Source organism: Rattus norvegicus, chromosome 1 (assembly GCF_021556685.1).
Source record: "Rattus norvegicus strain SHRSP/BbbUtx chromosome 1, alternate assembly SHRSP_T2T, whole genome shotgun sequence".
NCBI lineage: Eukaryota > Metazoa > Chordata > Mammalia > Rodentia > Muridae > Rattus > Rattus norvegicus.
In genome coordinates this window covers 218,273,495-218,300,000 of record NC_141534.1, presented here as the reverse complement: position 1 = coordinate 218,300,000, position 26,506 = coordinate 218,273,495, and the positions used below count along the sequence as shown (strand labels likewise).

At 40.2% G+C, this 26,506-nt stretch overlaps 1 protein-coding gene and 1 pseudogene across 5 annotated transcripts in view; both read left to right on the top strand.

Annotated features, from left to right (window-relative positions):
* The window catches only part of Slc22a25 (solute carrier family 22, member 25), a 159,826-nt gene that overhangs the window by 74,098 nt on the left and 59,222 nt on the right, over nucleotides 1–26,506 (top strand). For all 5 annotated transcript variants that reach the window (NM_138908.3, XM_087610902.1, XM_087610930.1 and 2 more), the window contains 2 exons: nucleotides 11,297–11,420; nucleotides 22,280–22,395. In NM_138908.3, coding sequence (NP_620263.1) covers nucleotides 11,297–11,420; nucleotides 22,280–22,395 — 240 coding nt within the window. The remainder of the gene's footprint in view (nucleotides 1–11,296; nucleotides 11,421–22,279; nucleotides 22,396–26,506) is intronic.
* On the top strand, nucleotides 2,575–3,046 carry LOC147997043 (enhancer of rudimentary homolog pseudogene; annotated as a pseudogene).

Here is a 26,506-nt window from a genome sequence, read left to right as displayed (position 1 = left end):
TGTTTCTATGTACTTATCATTATTTTTAATTCATTGATAGTTCTTCCAAGTCATTTTCATTAAGTGCAATTATTATGGGAGTAATGATTTGTAGAGGGGACATACTGTGTTGGTTTTCCTTGTTATTTCTGTTTTTGTGATGAGACTTGCACATCTGAAGTTAATTTGTTGGTTGTATTTTCCTTTTATTATTTTTATATTTTTATTTAGAAGTTACTGTCCTCTTTTAAAATTTCAGTGGTGCTGTTTGCAATGTTCAGTGAAAGAATCAGTTCTAGTAGGATTGAGATGCCCCTTTCTTCTGAGGTACTGGTTTTTAGGGCTGGAATATCTATTTTTATTGCTCCTCTGAGGTTCAAATAGTCTTGTGTCAGCTAGGCCCTCCTGACTGGGTTTGTAGCTTGTGTTGTGAGTTAGAAAACACTTTTCATGGCTGTGGGCCTTACCCAGAGTCATATCTAGCCCAGCCTAGTTCTTCAGCTACTGTTAAAGCTACTGGGAGATGTGGATCTTCCCCCACTTTGTAGTCTTAACCTAGAGTTAAAAACAGGCCCCTTTATGGACTCTCAGCTTCTTTTGAAGTTGGTAAAAGATGTGGAACTCCTCAAGCAACATCTTTTTATACATATTTAAAACTAAAAAATATATTGTTGAGAGGGGCAGACACACCTGGGAAACCAGAGAAGACTACTCTCTGCCCACATTTCTGACTCTAGAGGAAAACACCTAGCGCCATCTGGGCCCCCTGTGCACAGGGACCCAGAAGTAGGGGCAGGCCCTTCTGGTTGCTGCCCTCATGGAGAGCTGAAACCCAGTGCCGAGGAGCAACTTCAGGCCTGAGACCAGAGGTAAGACCAACTTTTCTGCTACAAGTGACCTGCCTGGTGTACTCAGGACACACAAAGGCAAAATTCCTCTGGGACCAGACACTTCCAATTTCTAGCTGGAGCCCGAACCTTGCTGATCCTGGCCCACAGCTCCCTGCTCCCAAGTCCCCATGGGAGAGAGAGCTCATTGTAAAGACGTATGGGCAATGATGAGACTGCGGGGCAGGAGAGACCGCCACTTCTGCCTACCTTTGTCCACATCCCTGGCCCAAGAGGAAACTGTATAGGGCCCCTGGGAACAGGAAGATAGGGGCAGTCAAGCTGCAGGAGCCCTGCGGTCCAGACTGTGCCCGGATCTGAGCAGACCCAGCAAACAGCTCCCTGCACCCAAATCCCGTGGGAGGGAGAGCTAGACCTTCAGAGGGACAGACACACCTGGGAAACCAGAGGAGACTACTCTATGCCCACATTTCTGACTCTAGAGGAAAACACCTAGCACCATCAGGGCCCTCTGTGCACAGGGACCCAGAAGTAGGGGCAGGCCCTTCTGGTTGCTGCTTCTCAAAGAGGAGTGACTTCAGGCCCAAGACCAGAGGTAAGACCAACTTTTCTGCTCCAAGTGACCTGCTTGGTGGACTTAGGACACACGCCCACAGGAATAGCTGAAAGCCAGTGGACAGGAATGACTACATGCCTGAAAGCAGAACACTCTGTTCCCATAACTGGCTGAAAGAAAACAGGAAAACAGGTCTACAGCACTCCTGACACACAGGCCTATAGGACTGTCAAGCCACTGTCAAAAATAGCAGAACAAGATAACACCAGAGACAACCCGATGGCAAGAGGCAAGCACAGGAACCCAAGCAACAGAAACCAAGATTACATGGCACCATCAGAGCCAAATTCTCCCACCAAAGCAAACACTGAATATCCAAACACACCAGAAAAGCAAGATCTAGACTTAAAATCACATTTGATCATGGTGATGGAGGACTTCAAGAAAGACATAAAGAACTCCCTCAGAGAAATGTAGGAAAACACAAGTAAACACATAGAAGCCCTTAGAGAGGAAACACAGAAATCCCTAAAAGAATTTCAGGAAAACACACTCAAACAGGTGAAGGAATTGAAAATGGAAATATAAACAATAAAGAAAGCACAAAGGGAGACAACCCTGGATATAGAAAACCAAAAGAAGAGACAAGGAGCCATAGATACAAGCATCACCAACAGAATACAAGAGATAGAAGAGAGAATCTCAGGAGCAGAAGATTCCATAGAAATCATCAACACAACTGCCAAAGATAATGTAAAATGGAAAAACGTACTGGCCCAAAACATACAGGAAATCCAGGACATAATGAGAAGATCAAATCTAAGGATAATAGGTATAGAAGAGAGCGAAGACTCCCAATTCAAAGGACCAGCAAATATCTTCAACAAAATCATAGAAGAAAACTTCCCTAACCTAAAGAAAGAGATGCCCACAAACATACAAGAAGCCTACAGAACTCCCAGTAGATTGGACCAGAAAAGAAACTCCTCCTGTCACATAATAGTCAAAACACCAAATGCATAAAACAAAGAAAGAATATTAAAAGCAGTAAGGGAAAAATGTCAAGTAACATGTAAAGGCAGACCTATCAGAATTACACCAGATTTCTCACCAGAGACTATGAAAGTCAGAAGATCCTGGATAGATGTCATACAGGCCATAAGAGAACACAAATGCCAGCTCAGGTTACTGTATCCAGCAAAATTCTCAATTAACATAAACTGAGAGGAGGTGTTATCGGCAGCTGCAGCAAAGCATTTGGCATGATGTCTCATGCTATTTTGTTGGTACAGCCTACCAAGAGGCCAGAAGGCAGGACTTATGCTGACTATGAGTGTGTGAATGAATGCATGGAAGGTGTTTGAAAAATGTATGAAGAACATCTGAAGAGAATGAATCCCATCAGCCCTTCTGTCACATATGATATCAGTCAGTTGTTTGATTTTATTGATGATTTGGCAGATCTTAGCTGTCTTGTTTACCGAGCTGATACACAGACATACCAGCTGTATAACAAAGACTGGATCAAAGAGAAGATCTATGTGCCCCTCCGTCAACAGGCCCAAAAGTCTGGGAAGTAATTGAGTTGGAAGCTTTAGGGGCTGGGGGTGGACTTGGAACAGGTGCCCACAGCACGCTGTAGTGAACCTTTTGTATGATAGTGAGCCTGTTTCCACTGTGTTAGACTCGAGCCAAGATTGAATGTCTGACGTGAACTGTGAATGATCTTTTCACTCTGAAGCCACTGTTGCTCTTTTGCTCCTTTACTTTCATTTTTTTACTTAAACATTTTTATGAAAATTCAGCTAGAAAGCATTTTTTGTCATTTAAGGTTGGTTTCAATTCTTGAAACGGTCTGAGTCTGCTTTATAGCAGTGAGCACACTAACCCTTGGTGGGGGGTGGGATGGGGACAAGGTTAATTATGTCCTCTGGGAAAGTCTTAGTGAAAAATAAAGAAATGTTCTGTAGTTGTAAAAAAAAAAAGCCCACATAAATGGAGAAACCAAGATATTCCATGACAAAACCAAATTTACACAATATCTTTCTACAAATCCAACCCTACAAAGGATAATAAATGGTAAAGCCCAACACAAAGAGACAAGCTACACCCTACACAAAGCAAGAAACTAATCGTTTTGCAACAAAACAAAGAGAAGAAAAGCACACAAACATAATCTCACCTCCAAATATGAATATAACAGGAAGCAGTAATCACTATTCCTTAATATCTCTCAATATCAATGGTCTCAACTCCCCAATAAAAAGACATAGATTAACAAACTGGATGCACAATGAGGACCCTGCATTCTGCTGCCTATAGGAAACACACCTCAGAGACAAAGACAGATACTACCTCAGAGTGAAAGGCTGGAAAACAACTTTCCAAGCAAATGGTCTGAAGAAGCAAGCTGGAGTGGCCATTCTAATATCGAATAAAATCGATTTTCAACCAAAAGTCATCAAAAAAGATAAGGAAGGACGCTTCATATTCATCAAAGGAAAAATCTACTAAGATGAACTCTCAATCCTAAATATCTATGCTAGAAATACAAAGCTCAAATCTCTTACTAATAGTAGGAGATTTCAACACCCCACTCTCATCAATGGACAGATCACCCCACTCTCATCAATGGACAGATCATGGAAACAGAATTTAAACAGAGACATAGACAGACTAACAGAAGTTATGAACCAAATGGACTTAACAGATATTTATAGAACATTCTATCCTAAAACAAAAGGATATACCTTCTTCTCACCACCTCATGGTACTTTCTCCAAAATTGACCATATAATCGGTCATAAAACAGGCCTCAACAGATACAGAAAGATAGAAATAGTCCCATGTGTCCTATTAGAATACCACAGGCTAAAGCAGGTCTTCAATAACAATAAGGAAAGAACGCCCACATATACATGGAAGTTGAACAATGCTTTACTCAATGATAACCTGGTCAAGAAAGTAATAAAGAAAGAAATGAAAGACTTCTTAGAATTTTATGAAAATGAAGGTACAACATACCCAAACTTATGAAAACGATGAAAGCTGTGCTAAGAGGAAAACTCATAGCTCTGAGTGCCTGGAGAAAGAATCAGGAGAGAGCATATATCAGCAGCTTGACAGCACACCTAAAAGCTCTAGAATGAAAAGAAGCAAATACACCCAGGAGGAGTAGAAGACAGGAAATAATCAAACTCAAAGCTGAAATCAACCAAGTAGAAACAAAAAGGACTATAAAAGAATCAACAGAACCAAAAGCTGGTCGTTTGAGAAAATCAACAAGACAGATAAACCCTTAGCCAGACTAAGCAGAGGACACAGAGAGTGTGTCCAAATTAACACAATCAGTAATGAAAAGGGAGACATAACAACAGAATCAGAGGAAATTCAAAAAATCATCAGATCCTACTAAAAAAGCCTATATTCAACAAAACTTGACAATCTGGAGGAAATGAACAATTTCCTAGACAGACACCAGGTACCAAAGTTAAATTGGGAACAGAGAAACCATTTAAACAACCCCATCACTCCTAGCGAATTAGAGTCAGTCATTAAAAGTTTTCCAACCAAGAAGAGCCCAAGTCCAGATAGCTTTAGTGCAGGATTCTATCAGACCTTCATAGAACACCTCATACCAACACTATCCAAACTATTCCACAAAATTGAAACAGACAGAGCGCTACCGAATTCCTTCTATGAAGCCACAATTACTCTTATACAGAAACCACAAAAAGACCCAACAAAGAAAGGGAACTTCAGACCAATTTCCCTTATGAATATCGACGCAAAAATACTCAATAAAATTCTTGCAAACTGAATCCAAGAACACATCAAAACAATCATCCATCATGATCAAGTAGGCTTCATCCCAGGTATGCAGGGATAGTTTAATATACAGAAAACCATCAATGTAATCCACTATATAAACAAACTGAAAGATAAAATCCACATGATAATCTTATTAGATGCTGAGAAAGCATTTGACAAAATTCAACACCCCTTCATGATAAAAGTCCTGGAAAGAACAGGAATTCAAGGCCCATACCTAAACATAGTAAAAGCCAAATACAGCAAACCAGTAGCTAACATTAAACTAAATGGAGAGAAGCTTGAAGCAATCCCACTAAAATCAGGGACTAGACAAGGCTGCCCACTCTCTCCCTACTTATTCAATATAATTCTCAAAGTCCTAGCCAGAGCAATCAGACAACAAAAGGGATACAGATCGGAAAGGAAAAAGTCAAAATATCACTATTGGCAGATGATATAGTATATTTAAGTGATCACAAAACTACCACCAGAGAACTACTAAACCTTATAAACACCTTCAGCAAAGTGGTTGGGTATAAAATTAACTCAAATAAATCAGTAACCTTCCTCTACACAGAAGAGAAACAAGCTGAGAAAGAAATTAGGGAAACAACACCCTTCATAATAGTACCAAATAACATAACATACCTCGGTGTGACTTTAACCAAGCAAGTGAAATATCTGTATTATGAGAACTTCAAGCCTTTGAATAAAGAAATCGAAGAAGATCTCAGAAGATGGAAAGATCTCCCATGCTCATGGATTGGCAGGATTAATATAGTAAAAATGTCAATTTTACCAAAAGCAATCTACAGATTCAATGCAATCCCCATCAAAATGCCAATCCAATTCTTCATAGAGTTAGACAGAACAATTTGCTAATTCATCTGGAATAACAAAAAACCCAGGATAGCTAAAACTATCCTCAACAATAAAAGGACTTCTGGGGGAATCACTATCCCTGAACTCAAGCAGTATTACAGAGAAATACTGATAAAAACTGTATGGTATTGGTACAGATACAGGCAGATAGACCAGTTGAATAGAATTGAAGACCCAGAAATGAACCCACACACCTATGGTTCCTTGATTTTTGACAAAGGAGCCAAAACCATCCAATGGAAAAAAGATAGCATTTTCAGCAAATGGTGCTGGTTCAACTGGAGGTCAGCATGTAGAAGAGTGCAGATCGATCCATTCTTATCACCCTGTACAAAGCTTAAGTCCAAGTGGATCAAGGACCTCCACATCAAACCAGATACACTCAAACTAATAGAAGAAAAAGTGGGGAAGAATCTCGTACACATGGGCACTGGAGAAAATTTCCTGAACAAAACACCAATGGCTTATGCTCTAAGATCAAGAATCGACAAATGGGATCTCATAAAACTGCAAAGCTTCTGTAAGGCAAAGGACACTGTTGTTAGGACAAAAGGACAGCCAACAGATCGGGAAAAGATCTTTACCAATCCTACAACAGATAGAGGACTCATATCCAAAATATACAAAGAACTCAAGAAGTTAGACCGCAGGGAGACAACCCTATTAAAAAATGGGGTTCAGAGCTAAACAAAGAATTCACAGCTGAGGAATGCTGAATGACTGAGAAACACCTAAAGAAATGTTCAACATCTTTAGTCATAAGGGAAATGCAAATCAAAACAACCCTGAGATTTCACCTCACACCAGTGAGAATGGCTAAGATCAAAAACTCAGGTGACAGCAGATGCTGGCAAGGATGTAGAGAAAGAGGAACACTCCTACATTGTTGGTGGGATTTCATACTGGTAAAACCATTCTGGAAATCAGTCTGGAGGTTCCTCAGAAAATTGGACATTGAACTACCTGAGGGCCCAGCTATACCTCTCTTGGGCATATACCCAAATGATGCCCCAACATATAACAAAGACACGTGCTCCACTATGTTCATAGCAGCCTTATTTATAATAGCCAGAAGCTGGAAAGAACCCAGATGCCCTTCAACAGAGGAATGGATACAGAAAATGTGGTACATCTACACAATGGAATACTACTCAGCTATCAAAAACAATGACTTCATGAAATTCATAGGCAAATGGCTGGAACTGGAAAATATTACCTTGAGTGAGGTAACCCAATCACAGAAAAACACACATGGTATACACTCATTTATAAGTGGCTATTAGCCCAAATACTTGAATTACCCTAGATGCATAGAACACATGAAACTCAAGAAGGATGACCAAAATGCTAATCCTTCACTCCTTCTTCAAAAGGGGAACAAGAAAACCCTTAGGAAGGAATAGGGAGGCAAAGTTTAGAACAGAGGCAGAAGGAACACCCATTCAGAGCCTTCCCCACATGTGGCCCATACATATACAGCCACCAAACTAGATAAGGTGGATGAAGCAAAGAAATGCAGGCCGACAGGAACCAGATGTAGATCTTTCCTGAGAGACACAGCCAGAATACAGCAAATACACCGGCAAATGCCAGCAGCAAACCACTGAACTGAGAACAGGTCCCCTGTTGAAGGAATAAGAGAAATGACTTTAAGAGCTGAAGGGGCTTGGGACTGTTCTTGTAAAATATAAAAAATAAAAAAAAAAGTATTGTTGTCTTTTACCTCGCTTGTTCCAGCACCACAGTGCCCCGAGATATCTCCTAGATATCTTGGTGGAAACACATCCCAACTCCATGGCGGCCCAGTGTCTCCTGCCGCCACACAGTTTCCTACACTCAAACTGTCACATAAAAGAGCACACAACACAATAATCTTTGACCCAATTGATAAGATATAATTGCCCACTTAATCATGCAAACCTGGTGCCATCCATCCCTTAAGAACATTGATAACAACCTGTAAATACACAGAGCAGAATCTTTTTTTTTTTTCCTGAAGCTAGGGACCAAACCCCGGGCCTCGTGCTTGTTAGGCAAGTGCTCTACCACTGAGCTAAATCCCCAACCCCCAGAGCGGAATCCTAACATCAGCCTCCATCGTCCTGCCATGGCTTCTCTCTCTCTACCCCACTGTCTTCCTTTCGGTTCCAGTCTCCTCTTCTTCCTTCAAACTTCTCTCCAGCCGATCCTTCTTTCTCCTCCTATGACAGGCCTCCTTCTATCCTGTACCTGCTCCGTACCTGTATTTTGCAAATTCAATGGAGAGAAGTTTGTGGCAAAGTCACCTGATTCCTTAGTATGTGACTAGGCAGCTGTCCTTGGCACAGTGGAATTAGCATCAAAATACAGATAACTCCAGGGCAAACCACAACATGAGACCCCATATGAACAATGCCAACCAACCAGAGTTTCCAGGGACTAAGCCACTACCCAAAGACTGTACATGGTCTCACCTTGGGCTCCAACTGCGTAGGTAGCAATGAATAGCCTAGTAAGAGCACCAGTGGAAGGGGAAGCCCTTGGTCCTGCCAAGGCTGGACCCCCAGTGAATGGGTTTCTTGTGGGGAGGGCAGTAATGGGGCGAGGATGGGGAGGAGACCACCCATATAGAAGGGGAGGGGGAGGGGTTGGGGGATGTTGGCCTGGAAACTGGGAAAGGGAATTTGAAATGTAAGTAAGAAATACCCAATTTAATAAAGATGGAAATCAAAGGAGTCTAAAATTAGATCCTTTGAATAGAAATTCTCCTGATGTTGGTTGTACTTAAAAAAAATGTATTGTTGACCTTTAAAGCATGTTTCTTCTACTTTGCCTTCCATTCTGTTGATGAGGCTTTCAAGTGAGCTTTTTGTTTGTTTTCTTCTAACATTGTTTTAATTTATGTATTTTAAAAACATAATTTTCAAAAAATATATTTTTCTCTCATACAATACACCTCAACTGCAGACTTTCCCCCACCTCTACTCTGCCCCAGATCTACTGCTTCTTCATTTCCCTTCAGAAAAGAGCAGACCGCCCAGTGATGTCAGCTTAAACATAATAAGATGTAATAAGAGTAGCCATAAACCCTCATTTCAAGTCTGGACAAGGCGACCATCTCAGTTAGGGTTTTACTGCTGTGAACAGGCACCATGACCAAGGCAACTCTTATAAGGACAACATTTAATTAGGACCATCTTACAGGTTCGGAGTTTTAGTCCATTGCCATCAAGGCAGGAACATGGCAGCATCCAGGCAGGCATGGTGCAGGAGGAGCTGAGAGTTCTACATCTTCATCTGAAGGCTGCTAGCAGAATACTGGCTTTCAGGCAGCTAGGGTGAGAGTCTTAAAGCCCACACCCACAGTGACGCACCTACTCCAACAGTGGCTCACCCTCTAACGGTGCCACTCACTCCTGGGCCGAGCATGTACGATCCACTGCAGCAACCTAGTACATGAGAAAAGGTTCTGGGAGCAGGCAAAAGAGTCAGAGACAGTCCACTCCCACCGTTAGGGATCTAACAAAACCCCCAAGACTAAACAGCCAGTTACGGTGGCACAGACTGGTAGGATCTGCTGAAGGAGATGGTGGTAGGAGGATCACTAGTTGGAAGCCAGTCTGGGCTCCACCGAGGTTTTTATTTGGATTACTGAGGTTTTAATTTTTAGCATCATTTCAGGGTGGTTTTCAGTAATTCTCTTTGTTGATTATGTTTTTTTTTTTTCCAGAGCCGAGGACCGAACCCAGGGCCTTGTGCTTGCTAGGCAAACGCTCTACCACTGAGCTAAATCCCCAACCCTTGATTATGTTTTCATATCTTGTATCAAATTCTTTATTTTATTCCTTTGTTTTTGCTATCTTGGAGCATATTTGCATCTTATTTGAGGTGCTTGACATAGTTGTAATCATTTTGTTGAATCATTTATCTGGAGCTTTTCCTGGTCATTTTCATTATGGGTCACTACTGTGGGATTAGTAAATTTTCGTAAGAGTCATCTTGCCTTGGTTTATCTTGTGTTTGTTTCTAAGCAGCAACTGAGGTAGTTGGAAAACTTTGTTGATTGAGTGTTTATTTCTTCAGTTTGAAAACTTAGTTGATCGAGTGTTTATTTCTTCCTCTTCCTCCTGTCCTTTTTCTAAGATTATTTATTTATTTATTTATTTATTTATTTATTTATTTATTTATTTATTTATTTGAGTACCCTGTAGCTGTCTTCAGACACATCAGAAGAGGGCCTTGGATCCCATTACAGATGGTGATGAGCCACCATGTGGTTTCTGGGAATTGAACTCAGGACCTTTGGAAGAATAGTCAATGTTCTTAGTCACTGAGCTATCTCTCTAGCCCCCTTCTTCTTTTGTTGGCTCAGGTTGCCTTTTTCCTTTTACTACAGATACAATGTTCAGGATAGGACTAAGTCATAGTACGGCTGAGATGTAATTTTCCTCTTCAAATTACTCCAGTGAGTTTCTGGGTTGCCCGGATGGGCCTGAGCAGGGGAATTTGGAGTCTTCTACTGAGTGCGAGAGACCACGTGAGCTTAGCTTCCAAAATTGTACCCTTTCTTCTTTTAAAAATTATTTAAAAAGTGCTACACTATTGGATCAGCAGAGGAGACATACTTAGTTAGAATTGAGTCTAAGAGGTGATTACAGGTTTGATATAGTGAGATGAGTTCATACCAACAAAAGTGTAAACCTTCTGTCAGACTTACTCATATAATTTAAAACTTCATAACATATCAACCAACACCATAGCACTGATACTCCCAATATACAGATGAGAAACTGAGTCAGCTTCTGTCATGCATGGTTAGATGCCATCAGGTTGTCAGCATAGGAATGAATGCAATTCAGATGATTTAATTAGTATGAAAAGTTTCTTCAGAGGTCCTTAATTAGGAAACGTTTTATGATTAAATATTTTCTACACTCTAACAAGGAAATCTGGAAAAGTACTATATAGGGGTCCCTATGTTTCAGTTCAGGAACTCCATGAAGTTTACATCTAAGTCATGGCAGGGAGACCAACATTACTCCAGGCCTGCATTCCAAAAGTACAGGATACTGTATGGATGAATTGTTTCCTAGTGAAGGTATCAGAAAACATAGGATTATATTTACTGCTACAACAGAATGAGTTGTACCATTAGACTAATAAAACCATCCAAGGGCAAATTTGGCACAGAAAATGACCTCACAAGAATTGTTTATAATTCCAACCTCTTCTTGAGCAGGTGGCTGTCAGAGTCAGCGCGGTGGCTGATTATGACCAACAAACTCCAGAAGGGCTTAAAAGAACTTATAAAAGTTGCACACATAAATGGAATGAAGAATTCAACAGATGTCCTAACCATTGAGGTAAGCATAATGGGAGCATAAAGGAAACACAAGCTTGGTACATACATGTCTAGATGTCAAGGTACAATATGCTACTATTAAATATAATGGATACATTTTTCTTTCAAAGGGACTAAAAGGTGTTGTTCTTCCTTTTGCTTATTGAATTTAATTTGTAAAAATGTATCCACAGGATTTAAATAATTTAAAAACATTTTTAGCATAAATTAGTTATATATAATAATGAGTGTTATTGTAACATTTCCATATATATTATATTTTATCATATTTATCACTCCTTGCTCTTGTTCTTCTCTCACCCCCACTGGTGCCCCTCTTCTTCTTACACAGTCCCCTTGTACTTTAATGTCTTTTTTGTGTGTGAAGCAAAAAATTCCATTAGGATTGGCTGTAAAAAATATGAATGAGAGGTTATTTACGGCTGACAACTTCCAGTAGCTATTCAATTGAAAAAAATTCCTAAAAATAAACAACTGACTATCAATCTTTAGGAGCAATAGGCCTTTATAAGCCCTTTCATCTAGCAATGGGCAATAAGAAGGAAATGACCTTACAAACCTCTCTACTTCCCATGATGGAATGTTGACTGGACTATCTGGGTGGGTCTTGTGCAGGTAACCAAAACTGCTAAGAGTTTAAGTGTACAGTGGCTATATAAAGTCTCTGGCTTTTAAACCCCTCATTTTGTTCCTTGGGCCTTGGAAGGGGTAATATAGATGTCCAGTTAGCACTCAGTAGTCATGTATTTCCAGCACTTTGACTCATTTTGAGTTTGCAGTAGCTGCAACCAGTGTAAAAAGAAGTTTCTCTGACCATAACTGACAGCATCAGTACTCTAGGAATAAATAAAGCTATTCAGATGTCAATTCAACAGGCAGGTAAAGTCCAAACAACCAAACAACTCCAAAAGCAGCAACAGTAGTTTCCTGTCTTGGTTACTTTTCTATTGCCATGACAAGAACACCATGACTGCACTTCTTTGCTTCATCCATCTTGTCTAATTGGGTGGCTGTATATGTATGGGCCACATGTGGGGCAGGCTCTGAATGGGTGTTCCTTAAGTCTCTGTTTTAATCTTTGCCTCTCCCTTCCCTGCCAAGGGTATTCTTTTTCCTCATTTAAAGAAGGAGTGAAGCATTCACATTTTGATCATCCGTCTTGAGTTTCGTTTGTTCTAGGGATCTAGGGTAATTCAAGCATTTGGGCTAATAGCCACTTATCAATGAGTGCATACCATGTATGTCTTTCTGTGATTGGGTTAGCTCACTCAGGATGATATTTTCCAGTTCCAACCATTTGCCTACGAATTTCATAAACTCGTTGTTTTTGATAGCTGAGTAATATTCCATTGTGTAGATGTACCACATTTTCTGTATCCATTCCTCTGTTGAAGGGCATCTGGGTTCTTTCCAGCTTCTGGGTATTATAAATAAGGCTGCGATGAACATAGTGGAGCACGTGTCTCTTTTATATGTTGAGGCATCTTTTGGGTATATGCCCAAGAGAGGTATAGCTGGATCCTCAGGCAGTTCAATGTCCAATTTTCTGAGGAACCTCCAGACTGATTTCCAGAATGGTTTTACCAGTCTGCAATCCCACCAACAATGGAGGAGTGTTCCTCTTTCTCCACATCCTCGCCAGCATCTGCTGTCACCTGAGTTTTTGATCTTAGCCAATCGCACTGGTGTGAGGTGAAATCTCAGGGTTGTTTTGATTTGCATTTCCCTTATGACTAAAGATGTTGAACATTTCTTTAGGTGTTTCTCAGCCATTCGGCATTCCTCAGCTGTGAATTCTTTGTTTAGCTCTGAACCCCTTTTTTAAATAGGGTTATTTGTTTCCCTGCGGTCTAACTTCTTGAGTTCTTTGTATATTTTGGATATAAGGCCTCTATCTGTTGTAGGATTGGTAAAGATCTTTTCCCAATCTGTTGGTTGCCGTTTTGTCCTAACCACCGTGTCCTTTGCCTTACAGAAGCTTTGCAGTTTTATGAGATCCCATTTGTCGATTCTTGATCTTAGAGCATAAGCCATTGGTGTTTTGTTCAGGAAATTTTTTTCCAGTGCCCATGTGTTCCAGATGTTTCCCTAGTTTTTCTTCTATTAGTTTGAGTGTGTCCTGCCAATCCATGAGCATGGGAGATCTTTCCATCTTCTGAGGTCTTCTTCAATTTCTTTCCTCAGTGTCTTGAAGTTCTTATTGTACAGATCTTTTACTTGCTTGGTTAAAGTCACACCGAGGTACTTTATATTATTTGGGTCTATTATGAAGGGTGTCGCTTCCCTAATTTCTTTCTCGGCTTGTTTCTCTTTTGTATAGAGGAAGGCAACTGATTTATTTGAGTTAATTTTATACCCAGCCACTTTGCTGAAGTTGTTTATCAGCTTTAGTAGTTCTCTGGTGGAACTTTTGGGATCACTTAATATATACTATCATGTCATCTGCAAATAGTGATATTTTGACCTCTTCTTTTCCGATCTGTATCCCTTTGATCTCCTTTTGTTGTCTGATTGCTCTGGCTAGAACTTCAAGAACTATATTGAATAAGTAGGGAGAGAGTGGGGCTGGAGAGATGGCTCAGTGGTTAAGAGCACCGACTGCTCTTCCCGAGGTCCTGAGTTCAAATCCCAGCAACCACATGGTGGCTCACAACCATCTGTAATGAGATCTGATGCCCTCTTCTGGTGTCTGAAGACAGCTACAGTGTACATATATAAATATATATATAAATAAAATAAATACTCAGCTCCAAAATAAATAAATAAATAAATAAATAAATAAATAAATAAATAAATAAAATATTTAAAAAAAGTAGGGAGAGAGTGGGCAGCCTTGTCTAGTCCCTGATTTTAGTGGGATTGCTTCAAGTTTCTCTCCATTTAGTTTAATGTTAGCAACTGGTTTGCTGTATATGGCTTTTACTATGTTTAGGTATGGGCCTTGAATTCCTATTCTTTCCAGGACTTTTATCATGAAGGGGTGTTGAATTTTGTCAAATGCTTTCTCAGCATCTAATGAAATGATCATGTGGTTCTGTTCTTTCAGTTTGTTTATATAATGGATCACGTTGATGGTTTTCCGTATATTAAACCATCCCTGCATGCCTGGGATGAAGCCTACTTGATCATGGTGGATGATTGTTTTGATGTGCTCTTGAATTCGGTTTGTTGTGTCTTTGTGTGGTTTAGGTATAAGAGTAATTGTGGCTTCGTAGAAGGAATTCGGTAGGGCTCCATCTGTTTCAATTTTGTGGAATAGTTTGGATAATATTGGTATGAGGTCTTCTATGAAGGTTTGATAGAATTCTGCACTAAACCCGTCTGGACCTGGGCTCTTTTTGGTTGGGAGACCTTTAATGACTGCTTCTATTTCCTTAGGAGTTATGGGGTTGTTTAACTGGTTTATCTGTTCCTGATTTAACTTTGATACCTGGTATCTGTCTAGGAAATTGTCCATTTCCTGAAGATTTTCAAATTTTGTTGAATATAGGTTTTTATAGTAAGATCTGATGATTTTTTGAATTTCCTCTGAATCTGTAGTTATGTCTCCCTTTTCATTTCTGATTTTGTTAATTTGGACTCACTCTCTGTGTCCTCTCGTTAGTCTGGCTAAGGGTTTATCTATCTTGTTGATTTTCTCAAAGAACCAACTTTTGGTTCTGTTGATTCTTTCTATGGTCCTTTTTGTTTCTACTTGGTTGATTTCAGCTCTGAGTTTGATTATTTCCTGCCTTCTACTCCTCCTGGGTGTATTTGCTTCTTTTTGTTCTAGAGCTTTTAGGTGTGCTGTCAAGCTGCTGACATATGCTCTTTCCTGTTTCTTTCTGCAGGCACTCAGCGCTATGAGTTTTCCTCTTAGCACAGCTTTCATTGTGTCCCATAAGTTTGGGTATGTTGTACCTTCATTTTCATTAAATTCTAAAAAGTTTTTTAATTTCTTTCTTTATTTCTTCCTTGACCAGGTTATCATTGAGTAGAGCATTGTTCAATTTCCACGTATATGTGGGCATTCTTCCCTTATTGTTATTGAAGACAAGTTTTAGGCCGTGTTGGTCTGATAGCACGCATGGGATGATTTCTATCTTTCTGTACCTGTTGAGGCCCGTTTTTTGACCAACTATATGGTCAATTTTGGAGAAAGTACCATGAGGAGCTTAGAAGAAGGTATATCCTTTTGCTTTAGGATAGAATGTTCTATAAATATCCGTTAAGTCCATTTGGCTCATGACTTCTCTTAGTCTGTCGACATCACTGTTTAATTTCTGTTTCCATGATCTGTCCATTGATGAGAGTGGGGTGTTGAAATCTCCCACTATTATTGTGTGAGGTGCAATATGTGTTTTGAGCTTTAGTAAGGTTTCTTTTACGTATGTAGGTGCCCTTGTATTTGGGGCATAGATATTTAGGATTGAGAGTTCATCTTGGTGGATTTTTCCTTTGATGAATGTGAAGTGTCCTTCCTTATCTTTTTTGATGACTTTTAGTTGGAAATTGATTTTATTTGATATTAGAATTGCTACTCCAGCTTGCTTATTCTGACCATTTGCTTGGAAAGTTGTTTTCCAGCCTTTCACTCTGAGGTAGTGTCTGTCTTTGTCTCTGAGGTGTGTTTCCTGTAGGCAGCAGAATGCAGGGTCCTCGTTGCGTATCCAGTTTGCTAATCTATGTCTTTTTATTGGGGAGTTGAGGCCATTGATATTGAGAGATATTAAGGAATAGTGATTATTGCTTCTTGTTATATTCATATTTGGATGTGAGGTTATGTTTGTGTGCTTTCATTCTCTTTGTTTTGTTGCCAAGACGATTAGTTTCTTGCTTCTTCTAGGGTATAGCTTGCCTCCTTATGTTGGGCTTTACCATTTATTATCCTTTGTAGTGCTGGATTTGTAGAAAGATATTGTGTAAATTTGGTTTTGTCATGAAATATCTTGGTTTCTCCATCAATGTTAATTGAGAGTTTTGCAGGATACAGTAACCTGGGCTGGCATTTGTGTTCTCTTAGGGTCTGTATGACATCAGTCCAGGGTCTTCTGGCCTTCATAGTTTCTGGCGAGAAGTCTGGTGTGCCTTTATATGTTACTTGACCTTTTTCTCTTACTGCTTTTAATATTCTTTCTTTATTTTGTGCGTTTGGTGTTTTGACTATTATGTGACGGGAGGTGTTTCTTTTCTGGTCCAATCTATTTGGAGTTCTGTAGGCTTCTTGTATGTCTATGGGTATCTCTTTTTTTAGGTTAGGGAAGTTTTCTTCTATGATTTTGTTGAAGATATTTACTGGTCCTTTGAGCTGGGAGTCTTCACTCTCTTCTATACCTATTATCCTTAGGTTTGAACTTCTCATTGAGTCCTGGATTTCCTGTATGTTTTGGACCAGTAGCTTTTTACGCTTTACATTATCTTTGACAGTTGAGTCAATGATTTCTATGGAATCTTCTGCTCCTGAGATTCTCTCTTCCATCTCTTGTATTCTGTTGGTGAAGCTTGTATCTGCAGCTCCTTGTCTCTTCTTTTGGTTTTCTATATCCAGGGTTGTTTCCATGTGTTCTTTCTTGATTGCTTCTATTTCCATTTTTAATTCCTTCAACTGTTTGATTGTGTTTTCCTGGAATTCTTTCAGGGATTTTTGTGTCTCCTCTCTATGGGCTTCTACTTGTTTATTTATGTTTTCCTGGAATTCTTTCAGGCATTTTTGCGATTCCTCTCTGTAGGCTTCTACTTGTTCTCTAAGGGAGTTCTTCACGTCTTTCTTGAAGTCCTCCAGCATCATGATCAAAAATGATTTTGAAACTAGATCTTGCTTTTCTGGTGTGTTTGGATATTCCATGTTTGTTTTGATGGGAGAATTGGGCTCCGATGGTGCCATGTAGTCTTGGTTTCTGTTGCTTGGGTTCCTGCACTTGCCTCTCGCCATCAGATTATCTCTAGTGTTACTTTGTTCTGCTATTTCTGACAGTGGCTAGACTGTCCTATAAGCCTGTGTGTCAGGAGTGCTGTAGACCTGTTTTCCTCTCTTTCAGTCAGTTATGGGGACAGAGTGTTCTGCTTTCGGGCGTGTAGTTTTTCCTCTCTACAGGTCTTCAGCTGTTCCTGTGGGCCTGTGTCTTGAGTTCACCAGGCAGCTTTCTTGCAGCAGAAAATTTGGTCTTACCTGTGGTCCCAAGGCTCAAGTTCGCTCTTGGGGTGCTGCCTACGGGCACTCTGCAGTGGCAGCAACCAGGAAGACCTGTGCCGCCACTTCCGGGAGCTTCCGTGCACCAGGGTTCCAGATGGTCTTTGGCTTTTTCCTCTGGCGTCCGAGATGTGTGTGTAGAGAGCAGTCTCTTCTGGTTTCCCAGGCTTGTCTGCCTCTCTGAAGGTTTAGCTCTCCCTCCCATGGGATTTGGGTGCAGAGAACTGTTTATCCGGTCTGTTTCCTTCAGGTTCCGGCGGTGTCTCAAGCAGGGGTCCTGCCGCTCCTGGGCCCTCCCCCACGGGAGCCCAGAGGCCTTATACAGTTTCCTCTTGGGGTAGGGATGTGGGCAGGGGTGAGCAGTGTTGGTGGTCTCTTCCGCTCTGCAGCCTCAGGAGTGCCCACCTGACCAGGCGGTTGGGTCTCTCTCTCTCGGGGTCTGGGAGCAGAGAGCTGCTGCAGGCCGCGGTATTTGAACTTCTTGTCATATAGATATTTCACTTGCTTGGTTCAAGTTATCCCAAGATATTTTATATTATTTATGGCTATTGTGAAAGGTATTGTTTCCCTAATTTCTTTCTAAGCCTGTTTATCATTTGTGTAAAGGAAGGCTACTGATTTGCTTGAGTTAATTTTATAACCCTCTACTTTGCTGTAGTTTTTTAATCACCTGCAGTAATTCTTTGGTGGAATTTTGGGGGTCAGTTTTGTATACAATCATATCATCTGCAAATAGTGGTACTTGGACTTTTTCCTTTTCAATTTGTATCCCTTTGATATCCTGTTTTCTAATTGCTCTAGCTAGAACTTTAAGTACAATATGGATTAGATAGGGAGAGAGTGGGCAACGTTGTCTTGTCCTGGAGTTTAGTGGGATTGCGTCCAGTTTCACTCCACTTAATTTGATGTTGGCTGTTAGTTTGCTATATATTGCTTTTATTATAGTTAAGTATGTGCCATGAATTCCTGATCTCTCTAGGACTTTTTAACATGAAGGGGTGTTGTATTTTGTAGAAGACATTTTTAGCATCTAATGAAGCTATGCATGTTTAAATAGTATATTAGGCTGATGAATTTTCATTTATTGAACCATCCCAGCATTCCCTGGGGATGAAGCCTACTTGATCTTGATGAAGGTTCGTTTTGATGTGTTCTTGGATTTGGTTTGTACGAATTTCATTGAGTAATTTTGCATTGATATTCATAAGCAAAATTGGTCTAAAATTTTCTTCCTTTTTGGGTCTTCATGTGGTTTAGGTATTAGAGTAACTGTGGCTTCATAGGATGAGCTATAGTGGTCTTCTGTTTCTATTTTGTGAAATAGTTTGGGGAATATTGGTATTAGCTCTTCTTTAAAGGTCTGGCAGAATTCTGCACTAAAAGCATCTTGCCGTAGGCTCTTTTTGGTTGGGAGGTTTTTAATGACTATATTTCTTTAGGGGTGATGGGATTGTTTAGACAGTTTACCTGATCTTGATTTAACTTTGTATGTGGTATCTGTCTAGAAAATCATCCATTTCATCTAGATTTTCCAGTTATGTTGGGTATAGGCTTTTGTAGTAGGTTCTGATGGTTTTTTTTTTGAATTTCCTCAGTTTCTGTTGTTATGACTCCCTTTTCATTTCTGATTTTGTTAATTTGGATACTGCCTCTGGGCCCTTTAGTTTGGTTAAGGGTTTATCTATCTTGTAGATTTTTCTCAAAGAATCAGTTCCTGGTTTTGTTGATTCTTTGTATGGTGCTTTTGTTTCTACATGGTTGATTTCAGTCCTGAGTTTGATTATTTCCTGCTGTCCACTCCTCATGGGTGTGTCTGCTTCTTTCATTTATAGCACTTTCAGATGTGCTGTTAAGTTGCTTGTATGGTATTTCTCCAATTTCTTCACGGAGGCACTTAGTACTGTGACTTTTCCCCTTAACACGGCTTTCATTGTGTCTCATAATTTTAGGCATGATGCTTCTTCATTTTCATTGAATTCTATAAAGTCTTTGATTTCCTTCTTTATTCCTTTCCTGACAGAGTTATCATAGAGCAGAGAGTTGTTCCATTTCCATGGCTTTCTTTGTTTTCGTTGTTGTTGAAGTCTAGCCTTAGTCTGTGGTGATCTGATAGAAAGCACGAGGTTATTTCAATCTTCTTGAATCTGTTGAGTTTTGTTCTGTGTTCGATTATATGGTCAGTTTTGGAGAAGTTTCCATGAGGTTCTGAGAAAAAGGTATATTCTCTTGGTTTGGGTTGAAATGTTCTGTAGATATCTGTTAAATTCATTTGGTTCGTAACTTTGGTCGGTTTCTTTGTGTCTGCTTAGTTTCTGTTTCAGTGACCAGTCCATTGGTGAGAACGGGGTATTGGAGTTTTGTGAGTTTCAATGTGTGCTTTGACTTTAGTAAAGTCTCCTTTATGAATGTGGGTACACTTGCATTTGGGGCGTAGATGTTCAGAATTGAGAATTCCTCTTGGTGGATTTTTCCTTTGATGAATATGAAGCATCCTTCCGCATACGGTTTGATAACTTTTGGTTGAAAATCTATTTTATTGGATATTAGGATGGCAACACTAGCTTGTTCCTTGGGATCATTTGCTTGGAAAAGTTTTTATTCTGAGGTAGTGTCTGCCGTTGTCGCTGAGATATGTTTCTTGTATGCAGCAAAATGCTAGATCCTGTTTATGTATCCAGTCTGTTAGTCTGTGCCTTTTTACTGGGTAGTTGAGTCCATTGATGTTGAGAGCTGTTACAGATAGATGATTGCTAGTTCCTATTATTTTTGTTGCTGGAAGTGATAGTATGTATGTATGTATGATTCTCTTCTGGGTTTGTTGTAAGATGCGTTTTCTTAGATGTAGTTTCCCTCCTTGTGTTGGAGATTTCCTTCCAGTATCCTCCGTAGGGCTGGATTAATGGAAAATATTGTCTAAATTTGGTTTTGTCACAAAATATCTTGGTTTCTCCATCTATGGTGATTGAGAGTTTTGTTGGGTATAGTATCCTAGGCTGGCATTTGTGTTCTCTTAGGGTCTAGATGACATTTGTCTAGGTCCTTCTGTCTTTTAGAGTCTCAGTTTAGAAGTCTGGTATAATTCTGATAGGCCTGCCTTTATAAGTTACTTGACCTTTTTCTGTTACGGCTTTTAATATTTGGTCTTTGTTCTGAGTATTTAATCTTTCAATTCTTATGTGGTGGGAGAAATTTCTTTTCTGGTCCAATCTACTTGGTGTTCTGTATGCTTCTTTTACATTTTTGGCCATCTCATCTCTTTCTAGGAAAGTTTTCATCTATGATTTTGTTGAAGATATTTAATGATCCTTTGAGTTGGGAATCTTCATTCTCTTCTACACCTATTATCCTTAGGTTTGGTCTTTTCTTTGTGTCCTAAATTTCCTGAATATTTTGAGATAGGAGCTTTTTGCACTGTGTATTTTCTTTAACCATTGTGTCAATATCTTCTATGGTATCTTCTACACCCGAGACTCTCTCTTCTATGTCTTGTATTTTGTTGGTAATACTTGCACCTGTAGCTCCTGACCACTTTCCTAAATTGTCCATCTCCAGGGTTGCCTCCTTTTGTGTTTTCATAATTGTTTCTATTTTTGGTTCTCAGGCCATCTCGTTCAATTCCCTCACTTGCTTGATTTATTTTCCTGTATTTCTTTAAGGGATTTGTTTCTTCTTTAAGACTTTCTACCCGTCTGACTCTGTTTTCCTGTATTTCTTTAATGGAGTTATTTATATCCTCATTGAAGGCCTCTATCATCTTCATGAGATGGAATTTTAGGTCATTATCTTGCTTTTCAGTCATGTTAATGTAACCAGGGCTTGCTGTTGTGGGATAACTGGGTTCTGATGGTGCTAAATTACATTAAGTTCTGTCATTTATAGTCTTGCGCATGCCATCCGATTATTCCGATGTTAACTGGCCTGGGTATCTCTGACTGGAGCAAGATTCCTTGGAGTCAAGTAGAGCTCTTAGATCCTGGGTTAATGTTCATTTCCTTTTAGGCAGGCAGTGCTGTCTCTGGTCAGGGTGGGCCTCCCGTGTCTCTTGTTAGAATAGGCCTCCTGTGTCCCTGGTTACTGTGTACATCCTGGGAGGCAGACAGGCTGTAGTGTGTGGGAGGGTATGAGACCAGATGATCTGGCCTGAGTAGAGAAGTGGACTCAAAGGAAGTTGGAGCTAGGAGGGCAGGTAGAACCCCTGTCAGCTGGGTTCTGTAGATGTCCCAACTGGCATGGACATTTGGGCAAGATTCTCACCTGTGTCTTGGTTACTACAGATCTCCTGGGAGGTACACAGGTTATAGGTTATGGGAGGTTACTTGTGCCATTGTATCTGTTAAACAGTGTTCAAATACATGAGCCTATGGGGAACCCTCCCGGTCAAACCTCTATAGACTACAATCTAAATGAGTAATCACTTGTTTTTTCTTCCTAATCTGTATCTCTCTGTACCCTACCTTCAATATTCTGAATCTGTCTATACTTCCTTGCTTAACATATCTTTACTGCAGATGTTTTAAAACTCTTTTGGTTTCATATTGCTTACCCCTTTTATAGCTGACATTATTTCTTTGATGTTTATATTTTTCACTAGCGGAAACAGAAACTATTGATCTAGTTCTTTGCAGGTGCCCAGTATACCCTCAGTGCTCATCACTTTGTGACAACTAAACAGTTCATTAATGCTGTTGAAGGTTGTGAGAACAATCATGAAGGAGGAGCTGGAGGCCTCACAGACAAAATCTTCCCTGTGGGACTTGTTCCGTACACCTAACTTGCGTAAGCGGATATGCCTTCTGTCCCTTGTGAGGTAAGTTTCCTACTGTTCCTATTAAAATGGTTTAAAGATAAATTTTCTCACTGATGCATTTGGTAATAAATGATGAGGAATTTATGGGGCTGGAGGTAGTCAAAAGGTTTTGATATAGAGATGCAGACTAATGGTTCAGCAAGGAGTGTATTTATCCAACCATTTCCTGGATTTATCATTAGAGATGCTCAGAAGCCCAATTACGGTACAAACTTGGGCTCTGAGCATCTCCATTTGTCTGTTTTAATTTCAAAAGAGATAAAAATCTCAAAGTTAAGGTGCATGAATGTGTACAACTCAATGAAGACATACAGTGCAACCCTCAACCAGATCAAGATACAGTGAAAATTCTAAAACTCTTCAAGGACTCATCATGTATCCTTCAAACTCTACTATGCTTTTAGAAATTCAATAGCAAAGATATGTCCCATCTCCATACAATGATTTTATTATTATTATAAAATTAGGGGCTGGAGAAATGGCTTAGTAGTTAAGATTACTTACTGCTCTTCCAGAGGATCCAGGTTCAGTTCCCAGCACTCACATGGTGGCTCACAATGGTCTGTAACTCCAGGATCTGACATCCTTACACAGCACACATGCAGGCAAAACATCAATGTACATAAAATAAAGATAAATTATAAGATTCTTATTTACAAAAATATCCCAGAGAACAGAATGTAAGAACGCACCACCACCAACAAAACCTAACAACTACCTTCTCTGTGGAGAGAAAGAACAGTTAACTAAAAGAAAAAAATCTGTCCAACTGCTTTGGCCAATATAGTACAGCAGCAGCTGCAAAAGCTTGTTCAGTTTTTTTTAAATGGGAGAATGGCAAGAGGAGGTTGCTCAAGTGGCTTGCCAGGGGGAACCAGGTCGTTAGATTGGGGGACTTTTTTCTTTTCTTTTCTTTTCTTTCTTTTTTTTTTTTTTTTTTTCGGAGCTGGGGACCGAACCCAGGGCCTTGCACTTGCTAGGCAAGCGCTCTACCACTGAGTCAAATCCCCAACCCTGGGGACTTTTTTAAAAAGATAAATGTGGTGCTGATAGCTGTGGTCAGGAGTATTCAGGCAGCTTTTAAGAGCTTCTGAGAAACACGGGAGGTTTCTATTTCCTAGCAAAACCCAGTTCAGGTCAGGGTCAAGTCACTGTCATCAGCTCTGGCACTTTGACATTGCAGCCATTTGTTGCTGATAAGGGGTGCTGGTGGTCTTCTGACTACTCTGGCTGAGTAGGAATGTCAGAAATGGGGTCTGCCAAAGCAGAGGATCGATTTAGCAGGCAGTGGTATGAAAGCTGAGAGAATTCTGTCAGAAGCATCGGGTTCACTAAACAACAGGTCAGCTCATTCTTTCCTGAAAATACCTGAAGAGATAGGGGGCAATTTTTACTCTGGGGAAAACAGAAGTCAGAGGGCTGAGGAAAGGCATGAGTCAAGAGCCCAAAGGAAAAGTTAGTGAAAGTTCTGTACTGAAGTCTGCTCCCAGGGGTCCAGTTCTGCATGTCAGCTCCTGTAGGTTCTTAATACTCTTGTTGAGCTGGCCAGATTAGTTCCCATAGTAACAACAACTTTTTTTTTTTTTATTGAGGGACAGCAAATCAAGGGGCCTCTGGTTTTGTAGTAGCACTGCAGCTAGATAGTCGAGCTTGTTTTGGAGCAATAGTAGAGCCAATGTTGATTTCTGGATGGAATATGCCAGTTAGGTGGAAATCTTCTGGGATAGATATAGACTATGGGTAGGAGATAAAGTTAAGGAACTTAGGCAGATCTTGGACATGTATTTGAAACTTTCAGTCCTGACCCATAGTCCTTGTAATTAGGAGGATGTAAAAGAGCCTAAAGACTAGGGCAAAGAAAGGAATCACCCTTAGGAACAGGTGGTAGGCAGGAAAGTTTGAGCTTCTGACTGACAGGAGTACTTATTGGACAAGGGTTCTTTTTCCAGTTTGAACTGTGGCAGATGGAACCAAGTCATGGCTCCCTGAAGCTTACATGAAAGTTTTAAAGTTAACGAGAAGAGGTCAGTAATACCTCTGCCATTTTAATCTGCTTTGAAATCTTCACCGTAGGGTAAGCCATTAATACGTGTCCACATACATCTCAAGCAGGTGCACTCTTTCAAGTCATAGCAAAAACAAACCCTGAACATTTATCAACATAAACACGAACATGCATCTGTAATAAGACAAAAACTTCTGGAAGGAAAGAGGACAAAGGGGAGGAAGAGCTTGAGGGCCTGAAAGACGGTTCTGAGATAGAAACATGAACACTCTTTCCTTGGCCCAATTGTCCTCACATCACCACTGGAAGAAGAAACAGTGGGTATAGACTGAACAACAGAGATGTCTCCGGCACAAAGAGAAGTCCTTTTAAAATTCTATATTTAGAAAAGAAAACAAGCAAAGGAAATTAAAATTTTTTCAGCCCATGACTATTAATAATTTCAATTATTTTTATTTTATCTATTTATATTTTTATTAACTTGAGTATTTCTTATTTACATTTCGAATGTTATTCCCTTTCCCAGTTTCCAGGCAAACATGCCCCTAATCCCTCCCCCTCCCCTTCTTTATGGGTATACCCCTCCCCATCCTCCCCCCATTGCCGCCCTTCCCCCAATAATCACGTTCACTGGGGGTTCAGTCTTAGCAGGACCAAGGGCTTCCCCTTCTACTGGTGCTCTTACTAGGATATTCATTGCTACCTATGAGGTCAGAGTCCAGGGTCAGACCATGTATAGTCTTTAGGTAGTGGCTTAGTCCCTGGAAGCTCTGGTTGCCTGGCATTGTTGTTCATATGGGGTCTCGAGCCCCTTCAAGCTCTTCCAGTTCTTTCTCTGATTCCTTCAACAGGGGTCCTATTCTCAGTTCAGTGGTTTGCTGCTGCCATTCGCCTCTGTATTTGCTGTATTCTGGCTGTGTCTCTCAGGAGAGATCTACATCTGGCTCCTGTCGGCCTGCACTTCTTTGCTTCATCCATCTTGTCTAATTGGGTGGCTGTTAATGTATGGGCCACATGTGGGGCCTCTTTCTCCACGTCCTCGCCAGCATTTGTTGTCACCTGAGTTTTTGATCTTAGCCATTCTCACTGGTGTGAGGTGAAATCTCAGGGTTGTTTTGATTTGCATTTCCCTTATGACTAAAGATGTTGAACATTTCTTTAGGTGTTTCTCAGGCATTCGGCATTCCTCAGCTGTGAATTCTTTGTTTAGCTCTGAACCTCATCTTTTAATAGGGTTATTTGTCTCCCTGCAGTCTATCTTCTTGAGTTCTTTGTATATTTTGGATATAAGCCCTCTATCAGTAGTAGGATTGGTAAAGATCTTTTCCCAATCTGTTGGTTGTTGTTTTGTCCTAACCACAGTGTCCTATGCCTTACAGAAGCTTTGCAGTTTTATGAAATCCCATTTGTCGATTCTTGATCTTAGAGCGTAAGCCATTGGTGTTTTGTTCAGGAAATTTTCTCCACTGCCAATGTGTTCAAGACTCTTCCCGACTTTTTCTTCTATTAGTTTGAGTGTGTCTGGTTTGATGTGGAGGTCCTTGATCCACTTGGACTTAAGCTTTGTACAGGGTGATAAGCATGGATCGATCTGCATTCTTCTACATGTTGCCCTCCAGTTGAACCGGCACCATTTGCTGAAAATGCTATCTTTTTTCCATTGGATGGTTTTGGCTCCTTTGTCAAAAATCAAGTGCCCATAGGTGTGTGGGTTCATTTCTCGGTCTTCAATTCTGTTCCATTGGTCTATCTGTCTGTCTCTGTACCAATACCATGCAGTTTTTATCACTATTGCTCTATAATACTGCTTGAATTCAGGGATAGTGATTCTCCCTGAAGTCCTTTTTTTGTTGAGAATAGTTTTAGCTATCCTGGGTTTTTTGTTATTCCAGATGAATTTGCAAATTGTTCTGTCTAACTCTTTGAAGAATTGGATTGGTATTTTGGTGGGGATTGCATTGAATCTGTAGATCGCTTTTGGTAAAATGGCCATTTTTACTATATTAATCCTGCCAATCCATGAGCATGGGAGATCTTTCCATCTTCTGAGATCTTCTTCAATTTCTTTCTTCAGAGGCTTGAAGTTCTTATCATACAGATCTTCTA